Source organism: Carica papaya, chromosome 6 (genome assembly GCF_054855325.1).
Source record: "Carica papaya isolate Zhongbai chromosome 6, ASM5485532v1, whole genome shotgun sequence".
NCBI lineage: Eukaryota > Viridiplantae > Streptophyta > Magnoliopsida > Brassicales > Caricaceae > Carica > Carica papaya.
The window spans coordinates 33,707,831-33,732,544 of NC_142314.1; the positions used below are offsets into that span (position 1 = coordinate 33,707,831).

Here is a 24,714-nt window from a genome sequence, read left to right on the forward strand (position 1 = left end):
AGAAAGAACAAAAAATCTAGAATGGTGGTTGACGAAAAAGAGAAGAAGACTCGAGAATGGTGGTAAAGAGAGAAGAAGAATAAGAGAGAGAACAACAATAAAATGAGTCAAGAATGGGAGTTCTCGTCAAAGGCTTTCACACACACACACACCCCCATATATGTAATATACGCCATGTATAAGAACATTCATTACCTTTCTGTTTTATATCCTTGAAGAGTTCGAATTATTTTTTTATAAATTACCATTACACCTTTTATTTTCTAACAAATATACAATTGATATCATTTTAGCCTTATTTATAATATCTCCCTTCAAAATATGTAATTTACGTTTTAACCCTAGCAATAGTTTAAAGTTTTCAGTTTCGTCCCAACAAGTATCTAGTTCACAGCCACAAAGCTTTGCACAATGCATTAACATATGGATTAAAACCCAAATTATAGGATAAAACCCTTCATTATTTCTAGGTTGACAGCAAAAATTGTTAACCCTTCAATATATAATTCCTTTATAACTAACCGATATCTATATGCATACATATAATACTAGCTAGGACAATCACTAATATAAAATCAACTTAGACGTAAGATAACACACCAAAGGGAACCATTAACTAAACAATCAAAAGTACAAGTTGTAACACATGAATTTTCTTACAACCAACTTCGAATTAACACATACAAATAAATAACTACATGTATGTAGCTAGTAATATAACCTTTTGATGCTTTCCAGTTTGCATCATGAGAGGCTCCATACATACATATATACATATATACATATATATATATATATTCAAAGAGTTTTTTCATCTCCCAACAAGGCAACAATTGTAGATTCAACTTCAGGTTCCCGTACGTTGGCATGAAAGAAGGTGTTTTCGGCAGAAGCAATACCATCAGGCTGCTGCTGTTGCAGGTTCATAAATGAATTTTCATTATTGGTTATCAAAGAGTCCAAGAATGCAGAAAACGAATCCTCATTGCAGTTTTGTATGTTATCTTCGTCGTCGTTGTTGTATCCATGGCCGCTTGATGATAACGGATCCACCATAAAATCATCAAAGTGATTCTCCATAAGTACCCCGTCAATCATTTGCTGATTATAGAACTGATCACAATCCGTACGGTCTTGATCATGGTCATGAACTCTTTTAGGAATGGGTGTTGTAGGTAATTCATGCAGTTTCAAAGAATTTGGTTGAGGGTTTTGCTGTGAATCAGGATTAGGGTTTAAGTTGAAAGGCTTGTGGGTTCTTGGATCTATTCCTTGGCTAATGAGCTTCTTGCTGATATGAGTGTTCCAGTAGTTTTTTATCTCATTATCTGTACGGCCTGGAATTCTTCCAGCTATCAAAGACCACCTGAGAGAGTGCTTAATTACTCTATATATATATATATATATATATATATATATGTATGTTATAGAAAAGATATATAAGCCTAATAACGAAGAGTAAAGGAACCAGCAGGACAGACACCCAGCTAACTAGAATATAACTAAGTGATACCAAAAACAAAGAACTCAAGAGCCCTATATATATATATATATATATATATATATATATACATAATTCTTGATATGATGTATACACACACACACACATCTGGATGTATATAATTATTGAAATCAGTTCCAATGATCCAAAACTTAGATATCTAAGCATTCAGGAAGAAAGAAATTACTGTTTCACAGTGTTGAATACCCTAACAGACCAAAAAGACTCGATGTGTACATATGTATATATGTCTGTATTGACACGGGTATGCAGCAGATGATTGAATCCTTGGGAGTTTAGGAGAGTACCTGTTCCCCAGCAAGCGATGGAGACGAATAATGAGATCTTCTTCATCTGGAGCAATACGACCCCGTTTTATAGAGGGACGCAGGTAGTTCATCCACCGCAGTCGGCAGCTCTTGCCGCACCTCTGCAAGCCGGCCCGCGAAGGCAGAGTTCGCCACCGACCTTCCCCTTCTCTCTTGATGTAGGTGGCCAAGAGTACATCTTCCTCCGCCGTCCACGGCCCTTTCTTTATCCCCTCCGGCGTGCTTCTTGTAATCGACGCTGATGAAGAAGACGCAGATGGCTTCCTCATATCACCGATTATTAATTTCTTAATAGTTTTTAGGGCAGATGTCAGCGATGGTGTTCCTCAAATGGAGCAAGCAAAAAGAGAGCTGGTCGATCGGGACACCAAGTAGCGTTGTATGCGAAATATATATATATATATATATATATATATATATATATATATATGACAAAATTCTTTGCGGAAATTAATCAGGATTCTATGGGTGCATCAATTCATGATTTGGGTTTGTCTTATTAATCACTAATTAATACATATTTTGTGGTTACATACATAGCAATTTACATCTAGATTAATCAAATTCCCCAATTTGATTAAAGGTAAATATGAGATTTTGAGAAAACTAGACTCTCTCTAATGCATGAAAATATTCTTGTTTTTGGTTTTTTTTTTTTTTAAGTTTATATTTATTGATATATAAAATCATAATTGAGTTAGTGAAAAATGAAGATAATGACTACAAAAGTGAAGATAAAAATTAGAGAAAATTAATTAATTTATCTTTTCATTTTAAGGAAAAAAATAGGCTTCATTTAATTACATAAATATAAAGAAATTAAAAAAAATAATAGTAAAAAAAATGAAATACTCATATTATCAATTGTTTATCACATTCTATTTCAATGAACACATGAATTAAATGAATTAGATAATAAGCATGAAATCTTTAACTAGTAATTTGTAAAATTGAAGTGCATTATATAGGATTATTAGTTCATATAAATTGAACGAGCATCTTAAAATTAAATTATTTTGTGATATACAACTTAGTTTAGTAGTATATTGATGAAACTATGATAATCGAATTTGATTAAATCCCAACAAATTTATCACGTCTCTGAATAAAAAAAATATTATGTGAATTGTTTTGAAAAAAAAAATGTCGTATCTAATATTATCAATTGTTTATCACATTCTCATTTTAATGAACCCATGAATTAAATGAATTATCTTGGATAATAAACATGAAATTTTTAACTGGTAATTTGTAAAATTAAAGTGCATTGTATAGGATTTTTAGTTGATATTAATTCAACGAGAACCTTGAAATTAGATTATATTGTGATATATACTTTAGTTTAGTAATGTGTTAATAGAATTCTGATGATAAAGTTAGATTTAGTCACAATAAATTTATTATATTTCTGAATGAAAAGAACATTATATGACAATTAAATTACATTATTAACTAGGTTATTAGAAGGTTGAAAGAGTTCTTAATTTAAATAAAAATATTATGATATGATACCCAAGATTAACATGCAATCTGAACCTATGCATATACAATTAGCATTAAAACTTAAACCTAAATAAATTCTCTCCACTTAATCTATAATTAATTTGTAATTGGAAATAGGGTGATTGGGATTAAAAAAATGAATTATTTAAAATGCCACAAGAAATCTTTGATAAGTTGAAATCAATTCTTAATATATAAGAATATTTAAAAACCTTACAAATCGTAAAAGATAATCTTTGAGTGAAATTATTTTATTTCAATAGCATAATAAAAAAAACACACATAAAAGAGTGTTAAACAGAGAATGATATATCCTAAACTTTGAAGAAGTAGGAAATAATCTTAATCCTTAGATGTAATCTAATTCCAAAAGTAAGATCTAATCTAATGTTAAAACTCAATTATAATAGGAAAAAAGAATAATAAATCCTACATGGAAACCAATTTCTAATCATAATAGGAAAATAAACAATTATTCCATGTGGATGAGTCCTTCATGGAAACAAATTCATATCATAATAGGAAAGGAATATTGATCAATATGGATGAGTCCTACATGGAAACCAATTTCTAATCATAATAGGAAAATAAACAATTATTCCATGTGGATGAGTCCTTCATGGAAACAAATTCATATCATAATAGGAAAGGAATATTGATCAATATGGATGAGTCTTACATGGAAATCAGTTTCTCATCATAATAGGAAAAAAAAAATAACTATTCCATGTGGATGAGTCCTACATGGAAATCAATTCCTAACCATAATAGGAAAAGAAATAATTATTCCATGCGGATGAGTCCTAAATGGAGACAAATTCCTCACATGAAAGAAAATGAATAATTAATCTATGTGGATGAACCCGACACAAAAGCCAATTTCTAATTATAATAGAAAAATACATAGTTATTTCATTTGGATTACTCCTACATGGAAATCAATATCTAATCATAATAAGAAAAAGAATAGCAAATCCATGTGGCAGAAAGACTCATAATTAAAAATAATCTTATGTGGTATATATATTTTCTACATAAGATCATTTGTGCTTGTAAAATTTATAATAAATATATATGATAGAAAGAATTTGGAATATAAAAAACTATCTAGTTTCAAGCAATAATTGATTGAGAGAAAAAAGAAGAGGGAGATAGAGTCACTAGACTATTAGTGGCTCTAATGCCATAATAAAGTTAAAGAATGAAAGAAGAGAGTGAAATATTTTTCACTTTTTATATGTTATCTCTATAGTTTCATATGTGGTATTTATGCACAAAAACTAACAAAAATATAACTTTATTCTTTAAAGTCTTGTCACATTTTTAAAAAGCTTATTAGACCAAATGTTGAGTTCTCATTATCGGTCAATTTAACCTAATAGTCATAAGAATAAATTTATTATTTTCATAAACCTGTAAAAAAACTTAGTAGCTTTTTGAAATAAGGAAAATGAAAAACAAAGAGTTTGTACTTATGAGAAAGAATAGTTTGATCTCTCAATTCATCATCTTTAAAATCTTTCATGGAAAGAAATTTCAGTGCAAAAGGAATGTTTTCCATTTGTATGTGTTCATTAATGGTAAGTACTATTGAAATAGAGATATTAAAAATTCTAGATGAATAAGTTACGTGCGTGATTCCTACTTTTTATGGATTAAACAATTTTAATTTGTTAGTTGTTTGTTTTATGTCTATATGCATGAAAAAAAAAATTGAAGAAAGATAGAATATTAAAAAAATAAAATAACAGAGAGTGAAAAATAGTAGAATAAAAAAAAGAGAGAAATTAAGGTTTAATTCATCTCTAATTTACTAGGAAAAAAACATTTAGAATGCATACATTGTCCATGACAAGTTTTAACCTTATAAATCCTTAAATAACTATAGTTATTTCAAATATAGCTTATTCGTTAAGATAGTTTTTCACAATTTTATGTACAGACTAAAACATGAATTGTATAACATAACCCTATATTTTTTTTAGTTAACGAGAAAAACTGTTAACTCTTCAGAACTTTGCTAACAAAGCCAAATGTCCTCTTTAGAGCTTTAAGCTTGTTTTTAACTAGAGACTTAGTGAAGACATATGCTAGTTGTTCTTCTAACTCGAAATGGATTAAATTTACTTTTCTATTCATCTCGGCCTCTCTCATAAAGTAGTATTTGATTCTTGACACACTTTGTTTTCCATGACTTGATTTTTGGCAATAGCGATAGTCAATTAATTGTCACACAATATAGTTGTAATATCACTTTCTTTTGGTTAAGATCATCAAGTTACTTTTTAAGTAAAATAACTAATCCATTACACTTGTTGCAAAAATTTTCTTTCTCCATTGTGGACTGTTCCACATGATCTTGTTTTTTTGAATTCTAACTAATCATGACTAAATGGATTTTGACTAAATGGATTTCAAACACATAATCGAGGTATTCTCTATCTAATCATTGTTTATCTATCCCTACATATTCATTTTAACTTTTTTTAATATTTAATTTTATGCTAATTATTCTCTTAGTGTACCTCAAAACTCTTATCTCATGTTTGTAATATAACTCACTTAGAGATTGCATGAAAATTGAAAGTAAGTTTGTTGCAGACATAACATGTGACTTAGTTTTAATTCTCTGAACAAATTTCGCTATGATGTTTCTTGTGCATACTTCTCTTTATTAATAGATACGCCATCTTTAAATTAGTATACCTCTGTTACATGAAATTAAGTCATCTCTCTTTAAAATTGTCATCTTATCATTAGAATATCCTCCATTTTAGCATTAAATTTATCCACCAACTTTTTATTTCTTCTTATCACTAAAAGATCATCCATATAAAGTATGATAACTAAGACATCTTTGCCTATTTGTTGCACATGGCTTTATAATTTTACTAAGCTCAAATTATAATAACTTATTTCAATCTATATAATATTTTTTTAATTAAAGAATACTATATTCATTTCTTTTAATCTCAAATACAGGTGGTTGCTCAACAACTAGTTGATAGATTTTCTAGTTTCTTTGAGTTGACAAAGAAATGATTAGCCTTGTCACATGCGTAAAGTTGATTTGCAACTTTGACCACCTTATCTATGAAATTATTGGTTGTTTTTTATTCACTAATTTTAAAGATCTCAAATTCCCTCTTAACTTGAGTATTTATATTTGTTTCATCTTCTAATTTTCTTCAAATCTCTTTTTTTATTACGTTTAATCCTCATTCATATTGCTTCAAATATAGATAAGTTTAAAAAAATGACCTTATACTTTTTTATTATCTTCTCTACTCAGTGCTTCATTTGTGTTACGCTTGGGTTTGCTTTTGAGGAGGGAGGATCTTCACTAAATACTACAACTTTCCATATATCTAGATTCATCTTCTTTAAAAGAACTTTTATCCTTAGCCTAAAACTGGTAATTTCTTTTATTAAAAGTGGTAGAGAAACACTTTTTGAATTGTTTGAGGCCATGTTCAACAAGTTATGATTTTATGTTAGTTGGTTTTGGTAGTTCTATTTTTTTTTTATAATACTCGAACCCGAAATTTGATTCAGGATTAATTTTAAAATTAATAAAAATATAATTTTCAATTTTATAAATTTTTATTTAATATAAAATTAGGAAAAAAAATAGGTGGATGATGAAATTAAAAACAATTTTAGAAAAAAAAAAGGTGAAATTTTGGGTTCTGGGGGTATTTTAAAAGAAAAATCAAAAACTGTAAGTCAAAACGTAATTTAAAAAAATGCGCCATGTAGGATCGCCTAGTCAGTAGCCCCGATGAACCGGAGCACACCACGTGGCAGGGCACGCTGACTCGTTGCCACACAGGAGGCCACGCTGGCAATCCGTGTGCCTGTGATCGGACGGTCCAAATGCAATCCCACGCGTGTGGACGGTCCGGATCCGTTCCCTCCTCAAGCATGAACAGACGATAACGATTAAATATGATGAACGGTTCAGATTTGTTCTCTCTTTAAACGTGATCGTATGGTCCAGATCAAATCATAATGAACAGTTCAGATTCATTTTCTCTTTAAACGTGATCGGACGGTCGAGATAAAACGTGATGAATAGTCCAAATTTAAGGAAAACGAGTATAAATATCTCACTTCATACCGAACCCTAACCCTAACTGCCAGCCCCCTGCCAGAAAAGATCGCCGAAAAAAGGAGCCGACCGTCGCCTGCTGCCACGCTAGAGCCACCTCTGACCGCTAAAAAAGGTAAAATTTCTCATATTCACTTGGACTTTGACTTTGAACACCTCCATGGCCAAATCAGAGTAAAAGAAACAGCGAATGAGCCAAAAACTGCGAGTAAAGCCCGGCACTACCGCCGCGAAAAAAATAAAAAATCGCCTTCGACGAGTCCCTTCCCGATTCCTGTTTTGTGCGATTTTTTCACAATTGTGATCACCATTCTATTTTCTACAAGTTGCTCGAAGAGAAACGCTCAACCGCGAAGGTGATCTAGCGGAGCAGCTGCGCCAGAAAATTTCGCCTCCTGTAAGTTTTTATTTTTTGACTTTTTTCGGCCAACTGAGGCCCTCTAATGTGTTTTCTTGTATAGATGATAAAATCGACTGAAACCGGCCAAAACTGACCAAAAACGGTCAGTCCGAGGTAAACTGCCACTGAAGCACGGCAATGCCGCTATGCCGAAATACTGAAATTAGCTAGAAAAGATTTTTAACACCAATTTTAGATTTTTTGAAATATTTATAGGTACGTAAAGTGTGTTTTAATCTTCGCATAAATATTTAGGAAACCCGGGGACCGCTAGTAGGTGTAGCTGAAAGTTTAGTATTTCGGACACCGATTCGGGTAAGAATCTCTCACTTTATTTCCTGTTATGAAATTGAAGTTTAATTATCAATAATATGATATTTTGCATAATTTAAAAAATTTTGAGAATTAATTACATATTACTAATGGAGTCAGAACTGGTTATCTATTACTGCTGTCTTATTTAACTGATTGATTGATTTTACAACTTTAAATGCATGATAATATATCAAAATTGGTAAAATGATTCAGTTGTTTTTTCTTGATGTATATATTATTTGTTTTATGTTGATTTATGATTAAATTGTGAAACTGAAAATTAAATGTAAACAAAAAATTGATTAATTAAGTAAATGAATTAATGTTAGCCTTACTAGATATCCTGCGAGATGGTGGACAGACCAGGTACATAGGGAACCCTACCGTGAATGTCGTCTCATACCGGACAAGGTATCGAAAATTAGTATTTTGCCACTCATACCGGACGGGATATGGTAATTTTTCTATTACTAAATGCTTTAACTCTACTATTTTCTCTAACTATGCAAACCTATGAAAGAAATTTGTATTTGAGATATTCCAGTAGTCTGAGACTTTCCGAATGTGTCCCCGAATGAACTAGCTGGACTGCCAGTGGACAAAGAAGTTGAATTCACCATAGATCTTCAACAAGGCACCCAGCCTATTTCGATTGTTCCTTACCGTATGAGTCGTGTTAAGATGGAAGAGCTAAAAAAATATATCAATGAATTGCAAAATAATGGATTCATCCGACATAATGTATCCCCTTAGGGTGCTGGAGTCATATTTACAAGAAAGAGGGATGAGATGTTAAGATTATGTATTAGCTACAGAGAATTGAACATGGTCACGATCAAGAAAAAGTAACCCCTCCTCAGGATCGATGACCTTTTTAATCAGTTGCAGGGTGCACATAATAAATTATCTGAATTTGATGAACAGAATTTTCAGATAATTCCTGGATCAGTTCTTCATTGTATTTATCGATGATATTCTGGTCTATTCAAAAAGTAGAGAGGAACACGCTCACCATCTGTCAAGTTATACATGTTCTCAAAGAATTTGTATGCAAAGTTGAGTAAGTGTAGGTTCTGTGTCGAATAGACTACCTTTATATGGCACATCATATCAAAGAATGGAGTGTCAGTGAACCCTGAAAAAGTTGAGGCAATGCTCGGCTAAGAAACATTAACCTCGGTTAAGGAGATTCGTAATTTTATGGGGATGGCAGGTTATTACCGTAAGTTCATGAAAGGATTTTCTAACCTAGCTACTCTTTTGACTCGACTCACAAAGAAGAACGTCAGTTTGAGTGGAACGAGAAATGTGAAATGAGTTTTTCATAACTAAAGAAATTGTTGACTACTGCACCTATGTTGGCCTTACCGAGCAGTATAGGGGGATATACAGTTTATAATCATGTCTCCTACCTAGGGTTGGGTTGTGTTCTGATGCAACATTAGAAGGTCATAGCTCATGGGTCCAGACAATTGAAGAGTCATGAGAAAAACTACTCCACCCATGGCTTAGAACTTGTCGTGTTTATACACGCCTTGAAAACTTTGTGTCATTACTTGCATGGGGAGACCTTTCAGATCTATACCAATCATAAGAGTCTGAAACACATATTCACTCAAAAGGATCTCAACATGTGTCAGAGAAGATTGATAGAACTCCTCAAGAACTACACTTATAACATCTTGTATCACCCATGTAAAGGCAACGGAGTAGCCGATGCACTCAGCAAAAAAGGCGCAAGTATATTAACTCACCTAATGGTTCCAAAATGTAAGGCAATAGGGGCCGTACAACAGGTACGATTTCAGGACCTGAAAAGAGTTACATGTTTGGCCCACCTAACTGTTCAACCTGAGTTGATCTAAAGAATAAAGGAAGTTCAATCCATCGATTCCACCCAAGTACCCATCAAGAAAGATGTAAACAGGGAGTAAATTCTGAATTTTGAGTCTTTTCTAATGGGTTGCTTAGATTTCAGGACATGGTGTATGTTCCATGTGACAGTGAGCTAAAAATGGACATCATGACAGAGGCTCATACCTCAAAGTTTGTCATGCATCCTGGAAGCACTAAGATGTATCAAAGTATGTGACTCCGATTTTTGTGGAACGAAATGAAAAGAGATGTGGCCGACTTTATTTTTAAGTGTTTAGTATATCAGCAAATCAAGGCAGAGCATCAATGTCCAGGTGGACTATTTCAGCCATTACCAATTCTATAGTAGAAGTGAGAACACATCACAATAGATTTATGACAGGATTGCTTAGGATACACTCAGGACATGATGTTATTTAGATAATTATTGACTGGCTCACCAAGTCTTCCCATTTCTTGGCTATCAAGATCACCGACCTCTTAGACAAGCTAACAAGAATGTATATATGGGAGATAGTCAGGTTACATGGAATGCTAGTGTTTCTATATATGTGAAGCGTATTTTAATCTCTGCAATAAAATTAGGAAATCCGGGGACCGCCAGTAAGTACAGCTGAAAGTTTAGTATTTTGGACACCGATCTGGGTAAGAATCTCTCACCTTATTTTCTGTTATGGAATTGAAGTTTAATTATCAATAATACGGTATTTTGCATAATTTAGAAAATTTTGAGAATTAATTATATATTACTAATGAAAACAGAACCGGTTATCTATTATTGTTGTCATGTTTAACTGATTGATTGATTTTACAGCTTTAAATGCATGATAATATACCAAAATAGTAAAATAATTCAGTTGTGTTTCCTTAATGCATGTATTGTTTGTCTTGCATTGACTTACGGTTAAATTGTGAAATTGAAAATTAAATGTAAATAGAAAATTTATTAATTAAGTGAATGAATGAATGTTAGCTTTAATGGATAGCTTGGGAAATGGTGGACTGGGTACATAGAGAACTCTACCGTAAACGTCGCCTTATACCGGACGAGGTATTGAGAATTAGTATTTTGGCGCTCATAACAGACGATATATGAGAATAGCCCGTTTCACCCTCATACCGAACGGGGTATTAAAGGATAGCATTTTTAGCGTTAATACCAGATGAGGTGTGGGGACAGTCAGTTAGTTGACAATATTGAATAATGGTTCGGGTGTAGTAGAGACATCCCTATAGACTCCATGGATACTAGTAGACAAATAAAAAAGAAAAATTGTCATTCTTACTTACTTGAATATGAGATTATAATGTTGTTGAGCTATTATCTCTATTGGTCGATTTTGAAAATCTCGCCACGGTAAATATGCAATAAATTGTTTTACTTATGATAAATGAATTACTTAAATTAAAAACTTCTTAGTTATTTTTATGATTTTTACCAATCTTCATTTATGTATCAATGAGTAGTGTAATATTTTTACTACGCTAGTATACCTCACTCTTTATTTAACCATTTCATATCAAGATAATCAAGATTCAGACCTCGATCAATAAGAGTGTTGTAAATAATTCACTACCCGAACTCCTTCTAAAAACTAATAAAGATCGTCCTAAAATACCTAATTTTTTATTTTTTATTTGTTTCTTGATTTTTCTTCTATTCTTTTAGAAAGATTATTCTCGTAACCCTATTGGATATTCTAAATTATTGTGTAAGGAATGTAAACTCTAACTCTATTATTTCGCTTCCGCATTCAATTTATGATTTTATTTTCTTCAAAATTTCGGGTCGCTACATTTTTTATCCTTCAAAGAATGTGCATGAACTCTGATACTATTTATTAGTTTTTTTCAAAATGGTAATAATCATTTTTATCAAATAAATAATAACAAGTTACATCATATCATTGAAACTATGACAATCCAGGAACAAAGAAGAACCACAAAACTGAAAATCAAATAAAGAAATATAACCCAAAATAGCCCAAAATTTTTCAAAATTTTAACACAATAAAATCAGCTAGATATGGTGCCAAATGGTGCCCAAAGCTTTGTACACCGAAGGTTAGCAATCCCCGAATCCTCCTCGCACAAATAAAAGGCAGCCAGAAGACATGCATAGCTAGGACAATCACTAATTAAAAATCAACTTAGATGTAAGATAATAACACACCAAATGGAACCATTAATTAAACAATCTAAAGTACAAGTTTGGAACACATGAACTTTCTTACAACCAACTTCGAAGTAACACATACAAATAAATAACTACTTACACGCCTGTATGTAGCTAGCAATATAACGTTTTGATTCTTTCCAGTCTGCATCACGAGAGGCTCCATACATACAAGCATACAAACATATATATATATATATATATATATATATATTCAAAGAGTTTTTTCATCTATCAACAAGGAAACCATTGTAGATTCAACTTCAGCTTCCCATATGTTGGCATGAAAGAAGGTGTCTTCAGCAGAAGCATTACCAGCAGGCTGCTGCTGTTCCAGATTCATAAATGCATTTTCATTATTAATTATCAAAGAGTCCAAGAATGCAGAAAAAGTGTCCTCATTAGAGTTTTGTATATAATCTTCGTCATTATTGTTGTGTCCATGGCCGCTTGATGGTAACGGATCCACCATAAAACCATCAAAGTGATTCTCCATAAGTACCCCATCAATCATTTGCTGATTATAGAACTTATCACAATCTATACGGTCCTGGTCGTGATCATCAACTCTTCTAGGAATGGGTGTCGCAGGTAACTCATGCAGGTTCAAAGAATTTGGTGGAGGATTTTGCAGTGAATCAGGATTAGGGTTTAAGTTGAAGGGTTTGTGGGTTCTTGGATCTATTCCTTGGCTAATGAGCTTCTTGCTGATATGAATGTTCCAGTAATTTTTTATCTCATTATCTGTACGGCCTGGAATTCTTCCAGCTATCAAAGACCACCTGAGAAAGTGCTTAATTATTACATATATATATATATATTATAGAAAAGATATATAAGCCTAATAACGAAGAGCAAAGAAACTCGCAGGACAGACACCCAGCCAACTAGAATATAACTAAGTGATACCAAAAGCAAAGAACTCAAGAGCCTATATATACATATAATTCTTGATATATATGTATACACATATACATCTGGATGTATATAATTCTTGAAATCAGTTCCAGTGATCCAAAACTTAGATATTTAAGCATTCAGGAAGAAAGAAACTACCGTTTCTCAGTGTATAATACCCTAACAGACCAAACACTTTGTGTACATATATATGTATATATGTGTATAGACACACGGGTATGCAGCAGATGGTCGAATTCTTGGGAGTTTAGGAAGAGTACCTGTTACCCAGCAAGCGATGGAGACGAATAATGAGATCTTCTTCATCTGGAGCAATACGACCCCGTTTAATAGAAGGTCGCAGGTAGTTCATCCACCGGAGTCGGCAGCTCTTGCCGCACCTCTGCAAGCCGGCCCGCGAAGGCAGAGTTCGCCACCGACCTTCGCCTTCTCTCTTGATGTACGTTGCCAAGAGTTCATCTTCCTCCGCCGTCCACGGCCCTCTCTTTATCCCCTCCGGCGTCTTTCTTGTAATCGATGCTGATGAAGAAGACGCAGATGGTTTCCTCATATTATCAATTAATTATTTCTTAATGATTTTTATGGCAGGTTTTTAGGGCAGATCTCAGCGAAGGTGTTCTTTAAACTAAGCAAGCAAAAGTAGAGAGATCTGGTCGATCGCGAGACTTAGAGTGCTGTATGTGAATTTTATATATATATATATATATAATATGACAAAACTCTTTATGGATATCATCAGGTTTCTATAGGTGCATCAACTCATGACTTGGGTAGTGTCTTATTAATTACTAATTAGTATATAGATATATAAATATATATATATATATATATTTTTTTTTTTTTTTGTGGTTAACAGATATTGCAATTTACATTTGGATTAATCAAATTCTTCAATTTAATTGAAGGCAAAAAATGAGATTTTGAGAAAATTAGGCTCTCTCTGATGCATGAAAATGTTTTTATTTTTTGGTTTTTTCTTAAAGTTTATATATATATATTATTTACAAAATCATAATTGAGTTAGTGACAAATGAAGATAATTAGGATAAAAATGAAGATAAAAATATAAAATTTTAAAACAGTATTTTAAATTTTTATTTATCTTTTATTATTTCACAACTAATATATAAGTCTTACAAATTTTTATACACATGTAAATTTAGAAAATAAAAACTTAAAAAATATTTTCATGTGCAAAATGAGACCTTTATATATATATATATATATATATATATATATGTTCTTAATTATATCTTTTAATCATTTCTTTTGTTAATTAAATATAAGATCTTAGACACACACACACACACACATATATATATATCCTTCTTTTTTTCAAGGAAAAAATTACGCCTTATTTAAGAACAATCAATTTACCATTTAATGAATCCATGAATTATTTTGGATAATAAGCATGAAATTCTTAACTAGTAATTTGTAAAATTAAAGTGCATTACATAAGATATTTTTATTTATATAAATTCATTGAGCTCCATGAAATTAAATTACGTTGTGACGTACAATTCAATTTTGTAATATGTTGAAAAAACTGTGATGATTAAGTTTGATTTAGTTTTAATAAATTTATTGAAAGTTAGATTTAGTCTTCAAAAAAATTTTTTATATTTTTATGTAAAAAAAATGTTATATAATAATTAAAATACATTATTAAGAATTTGAAAAAGATTGGCAATTCATTAAAAAATCAGTGCCTTCAAATAATTCACATATAAAACAATATAAATATATATATATGTATTTTTTTTATATAATATCTTCTAAAAACAAAACTAATGTCATAGTTAAGCACAATTAACTTAATAAAACATAGAAACTTAATAATTAAACTTATCTGAAATGGTTCTATTAAATCAGTACTCTTTAATTTGTTGAATTGTAGGTAACCTTCATGATGGACAAAAGTGACTGAAGTTGCTTTCCTCATCCCATATAGTGGAACCATACTAGGCATAACTTCTGCCTCCCAAATTGCGGCATCCATGTTCAAATGAGTTCTAACGAGGGAATTATATTTAGATAATTTCTGATTATATAAGGATGTTCCAGCTGATTAAGAAGTTGTGCATTTTATTTATCAAAAAATCCAAGAACGAAGAGAACGTTTCATCATCCGAGTTTTTGATTGTATAATCTTTATCATTGTCGTGCATGCATCCACTTGGTAACTTCATAGTCAAGTCATCATGGTCATCAGCAATTCCATTATGTTGAAACTGATCATCATGATTTCAAGCGTTAGATGTCATAGAGCAGATGGGTTTGTAAAGGATTAGGATTAGGGTTTTGATGTAGAATGAAGCTTGAATCATGGAGGATAGGGTTATCAATGTTTAAGGGGTTGTGAGTTCTTGGATCAGATCCTTGACTAATAAGCATTAGATGTCAAAGACCACTTGAGAGATGGATTCTAACACTAGAGATTAAATTATTATATGTACAGTTCATATATGTATGAAACAGTGTCCCAAAAGAAAGAACCTAATTAATAATGGTTGTCGATTTTGGAATTAATTATTCAATATAATTTGAAAAATATTAATAAGAAATATCCCAAAAAAGAAAGCATAAAAACACGCAAACAGAGGATATCTTTAGGATATGTATATATGTATGTGCACATATACATAGTGTCTTTGAGAAAGGAAATAAGAACTTCATGATTCACGGTTAAACCCCAAAAAAGAAAACCAATGCTATATATATATATACATATAAGAAGCGAAATATAATAATACCAGTAGCCATACGTAACTATTACACAGTAAGCGATGGAGGCGGAGGATGAGATCTTCCTCCATCAGAAGCAATACGACCCCGTTTAAGAGAGGGGCGGAGGTAATCCATCCATCAGAGGTGGCAACTGTTTCCGCATCTCTGCAAGCCCGCCCGGGCAGGCAGCGTGGGCCACCAGCCTTCGCCCTCTCGCTTGAGATAGTTGACCAACAACTCATCCTCCTCCGCCGTCCATGGCCCTCTCTTTACCCCCACCTTCATGTAACAAGCCCTACTACTTCTGCTCCTTGACGCAGAAGATGATGATATGATGATGGCAGGTTCCTCAAATAATATATATATACACACACACACATATAATACTACAGGGTTTGACGGGTGGTTTTGTTGGTTGGTTTGAGGATTTTAATTAGTTATATGGAGACAGGTGAATAGAGAGTTAGATAATGTATAGGGGAGGTAGGCAGCGAACGTATACATATAGAGAGTTAGATAATGTATAGGGAAGGTAGGCAGCGAATATATACATATATATATATATATATGTATATGGAGTTAGACAGAATGTATATTCTTCAATGTTTTCATTTCTCACTAATTTTATGGAATTTTGCTTCTTTATTTCTTTCCCTCAAGTATTATATTAATTCATGGTTTTTTGGGTTCTCTCTTATTAATTAAATTCATGTATAGTATATCCAATAAGCATATATATAAATGGATCGTCAAATTTTACATTTTGTTCAATTTATTAAAAATTTCAACTTTCATTTTGAACAATTTAAATAGATTGTGTTCTTCCTAAAAAGAAAGTACATTATATTGATTACACCCACAAGCCTAACATTTCAACTAATTGTGTTTGAGTCCGGTATCAGATGACAATGTCATATGGTAAAAAATTTCATATCAACATTTTTAATTACTGAAACAAAAATGTTAAAAATAAAAATTATTTTATCTTGTTATATGATTTTAATAAACAATAAATTAGTATAACATCTTGCTACCAGTTATGGTCACAAAAAAATAATATTATCAATATTAACATAAATTATAGGCCATTAGCAGCCATTTCCAATTTGTTTCAGCTCGTATGAACAGAGAAGACAGATTACACCTTGGGAAAAAATTGGTGCACTTGACATCAACATCAAATTTCGGCTAAATTAAAACAAAAACAAAATATGGCAACACATAAGAACGTATTCTGTGATAAAATAAAGACTTCATCTAATTGGAAATTTTCGGAATTTGGAAGTCTACTCTTGTTTCTTGAGGGCTTGATTAGCTTCACCTGCAGCAGATTGGTTTATGCTGGCTTTTGCCTCTGCAAGGAATGCAGGATCCGGCTCATGTTTGTCTGAAGGTTCTTTCATCGCCATGCAAATGTAGAATGCAATCACAATATTCACTGATATTACAGCAAGGAATCCGCTCAACAGTGTCAGAGAATGAGGAGATAAGCTGTCTGAACCTGTTCCAAAACATTCAAGTTCCAAACATAATGAATAGCGTGAGATATGTGAGTAGCTGATGTGGAATTCAAAGTATTGTTAACATGCACCGGCTTTAGATTCAACTCAGGTTTGAGGCATCACCGACATTGTTTGCTTAACAAGCAAATGTTAAAAGTAATATAATGTTATGATGCCCTCCTATAAAAAACCACAAGGAAAAGACTAATTGAGTCAATAGCTAACACCCATTTGAATGAATAAAAACCCCACCGTGCCTTCTATTTTTATAAATGTCTCCAAATTGTAGTGTTCGAAACCACTTACATGATAAGAACACAAAAGAAACAATTTTTTTTTTAAATACACGAAAGAAACAATTTTAAAGATGAAAAGCTTCAATTAGTATTGCAATTTGTTATAAACCCTTTTTCTACAGACCATAACAGTTCTCAGTGAAAAATCAGAACCTTGCCAGTCATCACACCATACAACAAACCGAAGATGTCCCTGCACCGTATAAGTTCATATACACTAGCAGCTCCTTTTTAAACAATTGATGCTAGACTTGCTAACCAATTCTTTAGTTTCAAGTAGATATGATGTACCTTAAACAATAGAGGAACTTGGACTTGGAAGGAGAGGAAAAGGATTTTTCTTTTTGAAATAAAAATGTAATGTGTATATTAACAAGGTACCAAAAATGCGAGAAAAATGATACTAGGGGAACATAAAAGAAAGAGATGTGAAAGAATGCTAAAATATTCACTTATTCTGATTTTCAATTGAAAGAGAAGAGAGGGTGTCCTCCCGTTCCCATTGGAAAGTGGACACGAGAAAGAAATATAAATATTCTGTGTAAGCCCCAGGTTTCCAAAAGTTTTAAGGTAACCCATAAGTAAAGAAACAGAACTCATAAACTGGAAGATTTCATGTTTTCTTTAGCTTAGAGATTTCCAATGCTTTCACATGCCATTCGTCATACCTTTTTGTATCAGTTTGGTGAAGACAAGAAAATAAGTCAAGCAGTTATTTTTCTCAAATTTTAAATAGATGGCAGCTAACAATCATAGCAATGCTACTTTCACTAACAGGTTAGCCAATGTTGTCTCAGAATTGATATGAACATTTTTAATAACAACAAACTGCCAAGGAATTTGCTTATATGGAGCATGCTGCTAAAGATTATGTAACATGAAAGATAAATTTTTGGAGAGAAAGTGATCCATTTGTTACATGAGAATATTTTCTAACTTTCATTTCCTAAATTACTATAACTAAAAACATCTAGGTTAATAATAAAGAAAAAAGATAGTAAAAAAAGATGCTGATGATTGAAATTTTCAAAATACTGTTTTTAATCATTTTTGGTCCTTCATTCCTTCATAAACACATCATCCTCATGGATGATTCATGAAAAAACATATACATAGAGAAACTTAATAAAGATATAGCAAAAGAAGCCTACTTTTTATTGAGGGAAACAGCAACATTCGTCTTTCTAAAACAAAAATTTCCCAATATTAGAACTGCAGGACTTGAATATTTAACAACACAACAAACTTACCAGGAAGCATGTTATGGTTAAAACCATATAAAATCACAACAGGAAGCATCCACATGAACATCGATGCAATAAAGAACTTCTTAATGACTGCTGCCATTATTACCACAAAATCCTAACATGAAATAAAATGCAATGTCAATCGTCAACACAGTTAGCCAAAAAGAAAACCTTAAATCAAACATTAAAAAGAATGAGAAAAGGAGAAAGTAAAAGGATAACTAAATAATGAGATTTAACAATTAAGAAGAGAAACAGAATTGTTTTCATGTACACTTGAAACTTACAACTGAAAACACAAAAAAACGGTATAAGAGGACTCGCAGGTTTTATGACCTATGGCATGATAACCTGGAGTCTGACCCAAGCAGATCTTGGGTTTGATCACACTGGTGTTTTTAAGGACATCTTTCCAACATGTGATTCTTTACTCTCATGTAGAAGGTTAATAATATATCTTTTCACATGTATAGGAATAGAAATCAAGTACTAAAGTTGAAACACAAAGCTTCTTTCTACTTTCTTCATTGAACGAAAAAGTTACCAATTTTTGTTCTTAATTTCTGATCAATCAAATGCAAGAGAGAGAGAGAGAGAGCACTTTCTTCTTAATCAATTAAACTCAAACCACCAACAAAAATACTTCCTATTTTTTCAGCCCTTGTATCTCATAGAAGTCATAGTGAAAAAATTAACGCCTTTTATCAGACAGATAATAGAATAGCAAACTCTCTGCTTATAACTTTTGTTTTGCAACTCTTCCTTAAAAGCAAATGCTATAGTACACGTCAGTGTCTAAATATTCTAGAGAGACCAATTCAAAGAAGGATTGCTAATGATGTTAAACATATAAACACCAAAAATTAACTGAAGGAACGGCAAAGAAATATTGGAGAACAAGTATAAGAAGTCAAGAACCATTAGGTCTCTCATCCAGATAAACAAATTTTGACCATCAACGAGTGATGTTAAACATATAAACTCCAAAAATTAACTGAAGGAATGGCAGAGAAATATTGGAGAACAGGTATAAGAAGTCAAGAACCATTAGGTCTTTCATCCAGATAAACAAATTTCGATCATCAACGAGGAAAGATGGTCAAAAACCTAATGGTTAAATCTTTAATATATTTGTTTTTTTCTAAAAAAGAACATATAGATTCAAATATGAGTTTGGGAACTTAACTAAATGTGAAAAGTGTTGAGCATCTCCCTGTAATGCTTAGTGATTGAAATTAGGACATTGTAAAAATTATAGACCTATCTAAATGCATGTGCAAAAGTGAATAAAAAATCAAAACTTACTTTATGGCCTAAATAAATCTCACCGTCACTTCACTCAAAGAAAAATTAACTAATTAAAGGGAAAATTTCTGAACAAAAATAAAATAGAGATTGAATATTCTTCTATTGCTTAAATCTCTGAGTTGGCTACTCTTGCATAATAACAATTAGTATGATCTCAAAAAATAACAAAAGAAAAGAGACGACACTACATTTGCAAATATAAAATGTTAACTTCATACAAGCACAAAAAACAAACAATGATGACAGAGAATGTTTGACAATAGGAAAGTCTCAACTCCTAAATATCAAAAAACTTGCACATAAAATAAAAATTTGCCGAAGTGTAAAACAGACATTATATACACATATATAAGCCATGACAAGCTGAGTCTAACAAGCGCAAAACGAACTTGTCAGTGGCTAGCTTAAAAATACTTGAAGAGAGAATCCTTAAGAATGTGTCCCCCAAAAGGAACAATTCCTTCTTCTGGAAAGGATTTTAGAAATAAGAAAACTACTAAATAGAGATTTTTGAAGGCTAAATTGGGAAGGAAAAAAATACAAGTATGATGCTTGATTCCCCTTTCAGAGGCACTCAATCCAAGTTGTAACATTGTTCCAGGCCTTACCATGTAAACCAAGTTGTAACATTGAGTTACTCCATGTTCTAAATCAAAATTTTCCTAGAAATACTGTTGAATGCATTTCAAAAATAAAAACTTTTCCAATTCCCCTTGTGAATGCAACGGGGTTGGATCTCAAACTCTAAGGAAGTTTTTGACACTAAATCTGCATATCAGTTCTGCTGCAGTAACTCTAATGCTTTAATCCCTTCTCCAAGGCTTGATTCTGATTCCAGAAGATTGAACGGAAAGATACAAGTTATTATAGTAGCGAAGTTTGCACAAAAGCCTCCCAGGTTTATGTACTCAATCTATGCAAAATCCTAATTGTTGCTATCTATGTGGCTGTGGTGATGATATATATGAGCATATCTTCCTTAAATGTCACTTAGCCAGAATATTGTGGCCAGAATCTGAATGAAGTATTTTTATTGATCCTCCTAGGTTTGTGTATTCAATCTATGCAAAGTCCTAATTGTTGCTATCTCTGTGGCTGTGGTGACGATACATACGAGCATGTCTTCCCTAACTGTCACTGAGCCAGAATATTGTGGCTACAATCTGAATGGAGTAATTTTATTGACTCTTGGACCAATGGAAGATTGATTTAACTACTTAATCAATCAAAAGCTCTCACTACAGACTGCGTTCACGGTATCGGAAGAATCCTCCTATATGCTTCTACTACAGTAGACATAATCTATTACCGAAAGAACAAAGCTACGCACGAAGGTTTCATTATCAATCCAACAACATGCATCACAACAATCAAATGTATCTACAGAAGAAAACAATCATCATCCTCATTTCCACATCCAAAAAGACGCAAATAACCATGAATATGAATAAAGGAAGACCGAGACTCACTCGCGATGCGGCAGTAAAGGAAAATGAAGCCTCCACAGCAGCGTTGTCGTCCGATTCCTACAGTTATCCGGCTCTTGCGTAGGTGAGACAAGTAGAAGATCCTAGTTTCCTTCAAGATGAGACTGAAGCTCTCCTTCTGGCAGCAAAACCGGCGGTAGATCCGGGATCGCCGAACGCACTACTGATCTGCAGTGATCCATTTCTCTCCTCTTCATCTAAACAATATTATCCTCAATCGGCGAATTGAACCAGCCGAGAATGGCATCCGACGGCTGGGCTCAATGTTGATGGACCTGGATTGCTACAGTTTAGTTGAGCCTAGTGGGCTGCAAGATATAATTCTAAGTCATTTCTATTTATAAATTATTAAAAATTAAAATTAAAATTAAAATTTTTAAGATTTAAATTAAAATAATTTTCTTACCTTTTTTAAAAAAAAAAATTAAGAGCAAAAGTCAAACTCAAATTTAGATACATGAATGTGTTAAATATTTAAATAAAATATGATGTAAATAAAAAATAAAAATTCATTTATTTAAAAAAATTAATTCCAAATAAATTAGGCATATAAATACAAACCAACACTTTTTTCTTATAAAATAATTTCATACACCAAATAGTCTCTTTCCAATACTTGAACCACCAAGATTAAAACATTATTATAATCTAATAATCAAATCAATAATATGTACATATAAATAATATTTTTTTTTTAAATTATATTTGTATTTATTTTATTATAAAAATATAATAATTTTTTTTATATTTAATCCAATTTATGTACCCACTTGGTGATAGAATTTTGTTATATATATATATATATATATTTTTATAATATAATATAAAGAAAAGGCAAGAGGGTTTTGGTATATCCACCCATATTCTTTTTTTTTTTTTTATGTCTATCTAACCTCTCCTGACATGACATATATATATATATATATATACACAATAAGTATTTATAATGGCGTTAAATATATTTATTTTGAATAAATTTAGAGTTTAGCAAATGGGTGTATGCATAGAATCTTCTTTGTGCCTCCAAGTGGCAACTCTTTGTGCCTTAACCATTGTTTTGGCTTGTGTGCTTGACTTGGTTTAGGAGACATGATGACAAAATTAAGCACTTAATTAATCTTATTTTTTAATTATTTTTGTTTAATTATCTTTATTTTATCATTCAATGACGTTTAAACCAAACAAAAAAAAAAATTATCTTTCATGTCCTTAATTAAACTTATTAGTTCTCGTCTGTTGAAGATTCTTATGGAATCATCAATCTTCTAAATCTGAAATCAAATGTAGAACATTAATTAATTAGTATGGTGAATTAATAATAATTTATGTAATTAATTGATATCAACCAATTAATTATTTTTTTTATGTTTATCGAAAGGTAGAGAATTTTATAATTTTTAATTTTAAATCTATATTTTGATTTTAGTTTTTGACAAAATCACGTTATATTTTATCTATTTCGATATAAAAATATTTTTAAAACGTAAAAACCGGAGTTAAAAGCTATAGTAAACAAACTCCAAGTATTGAAAAATAATTTGTCCACAAAGTCTTGGCTATAAAATAAAATAAAATTGTAAACCAACATGCAGAGAGAAGCAAGAACAAGTCTCTGTAATATTTGTATAAAAAACTCATTCATCAAACATATAAATCCCAAATGTCCATAGACATCCAAACAAGGAAAAACAACCATTTAGGGAGATGAAAACAATCCCATCTTCTTCTTTAAATCAAACCCTTAATCTCCATCTTCTCCTTCTTCCTCACCATCCTCTTTCTCTCCATTAATTTCCTTCTATCCAAACAGCTTTTTCAACTATGGAAATTCATTTCCAGCAACAGAACCAGTACAAAAGACCAAGTACTAGCAATCCAGCTGCTGCAACCAAAGTAAACAGATCATCATGCAAGTCCAGAAATAAAGCCAATGGTACTAACAAGTTTGTTGGTGTAAGGCAAAGGCCTTCTGGCAAATGGGTAGCTGAGATCAAAGACACAACACAGAAGATCAGGATGTGGCTTGGTACCTTTGAAACTGCTGAAGAAGCTGCTCGAGCTTATGATGAAGCTGCTTGTCTCCTCCGAGGATCAAATACCAGGACCAACTTCATTACTCATGTCTCCTTGGACTCCCCTCTTGCTTATCGAATTCGAAACCTGCTTAACAGCAAAAGAGGAGGTAAACAGCAACAAAGTGTGATTGACGAAGACTCACCATGTTCATCCAATAAAACAGCTACTACTACTACTACTAGTCCTAACATTGATGATCCAGGCAGTAGCAGTAGCAGTTGTAGTGAAAATTCACCTTCTGGTACTGATCAGACACTTCAAGATTCCCAGTTGTTTGATGACGCATATAAACCAGACTTGAGTAATTGCAGAGCGGAGTTTCAGCAGATGGGTTCTTCTCAATCTGATTTTTCTTGGGGGTTTGATCGGTTTTTGTGCACTCAAGAAGTACTGGAGCTGACAAATAGTGGTGTTCTGGAAGAGGGAAGTTCTAACCAAGAGTTCTCAGAATTTGAGAGAATGAAAGTTGAGAGACAGATATCAGCTTCTCTATATGCTATAAATGGAGTTCAAGAGTATATCGAGACTGTTCATGATCCTAATGAAACCTTATGGGATCTTCCACCTTTGTGTTCTTTATTCTGCTGAATTCTGAATGGCTCTATTAGATCACTAAACAACCCCTCTTTTCACTTTTCTTCTTCTACTACTTTTGTTTCTTTTTCTTGTTAAATATAAATTCAGAGAGCATATGATTTACAACTCCTGCAAAAGTAGAATGATAACAAGCAAAATACTTCCTTAGATGAACATAGGAATTCTCTGGGTTACTTTTGCTTCAGCTGTTTTAAGTCAGACTTTTCTTTTTTCTGTGAGGAAGGTCTTTTTAATCATAATATCTGCAAAGTCTAGGCAATCATATTGATTTAAATATCTTAACAATATCTATATAGACACGTCATACATATATATAAGGACAAGAAATATAATAAATTCTCAA

The 24,714-nt window shown here is 32.1% G+C and overlaps 3 protein-coding genes and 1 pseudogene across 3 annotated transcripts; 1 reads left to right on the forward strand and 3 right to left on the reverse strand.

Moving 5' to 3' along the window:
* Nucleotides 1-535: 535 nt before the first annotated feature.
* On the reverse strand, nucleotides 536-2,099 carry LOC110814901 (transcription repressor MYB5-like). Its single transcript, XM_022042482.2, has 2 exons — nucleotides 1,810-2,099; nucleotides 536-1,366 (listed from the first exon to the last, which is right to left on the reverse strand). The coding sequence occupies exons 1-2, from the start codon at nucleotides 2,097-2,099 to the stop codon at nucleotides 799-801; spliced, it is 858 nt and encodes a 285-aa protein (XP_021898174.1). The 3' UTR covers nucleotides 536-798.
* Nucleotides 2,100-12,424: 10,325 nt separating this feature from the next.
* On the reverse strand, nucleotides 12,425-13,755 carry LOC110814900 (transcription factor MYB8 pseudogene; annotated as a pseudogene).
* Nucleotides 13,756-16,917: 3,162 nt separating this feature from the next.
* LOC110814951 (uncharacterized) lies at nucleotides 16,918-21,908 on the reverse strand. Its single transcript, XM_022042547.2, has 3 exons — nucleotides 21,681-21,908; nucleotides 18,907-19,018; nucleotides 16,918-17,359 (listed from the first exon to the last, which is right to left on the reverse strand). Exons 2-3 carry the CDS (start codon nucleotides 19,001-19,003, stop codon nucleotides 17,145-17,147), a joined length of 312 nt encoding a protein of 103 aa, XP_021898239.1. The 5' UTR covers nucleotides 19,004-19,018; nucleotides 21,681-21,908; the 3' UTR covers nucleotides 16,918-17,144.
* A 1,335-nt stretch (nucleotides 21,909-23,243) lies between these two features.
* Nucleotides 23,244-24,584, forward strand: LOC110814898 (ethylene-responsive transcription factor ERN1). The gene has a single exon (XM_022042480.2). It carries the CDS (start codon nucleotides 23,520-23,522, stop codon nucleotides 24,360-24,362), a length of 843 nt encoding a protein of 280 aa, XP_021898172.1. The 5' UTR covers nucleotides 23,244-23,519; the 3' UTR covers nucleotides 24,363-24,584.
* Nucleotides 24,585-24,714: the final 130 nt, after the last annotated feature.

What these genes read in the sequence shown, in the direction of transcription:
- LOC110814951 (XM_022042547.2), bottom strand. Translation starts at nt 19,003, where the DNA reads ATGGCAGCAGTCATTAAGAAGTTCTTTATTGCATCGATGTTCATGTGG. An exon ending in TAACCATAACATGCTTCCTG is followed by an intron (nt 17,360 to 18,906) that starts GTAAGTTTGTTG and finishes GTTTTGGAACAG; the next exon opens with GTTCAGACAGCTTATCTCCT.
- LOC110814898 (XM_022042480.2), top strand. Translation starts at nt 23,520, where the DNA reads ATGGAAATTCATTTCCAGCAACAGAACCAGTACAAAAGACCAAGTACT.
- LOC110814901 (XM_022042482.2), bottom strand. Translation starts at nt 2,099, where the DNA reads ATGAGGAAGCCATCTGCGTCTTCTTCATCAGCGTCGATTACAAGAAGC. An exon ending in CATCGCTTGCTGGGGAACAG is followed by an intron (nt 1,367 to 1,809) that starts GTACTCTCCTAA and finishes GCACTCTCTCAG; the next exon opens with GTGGTCTTTGATAGCTGGAA.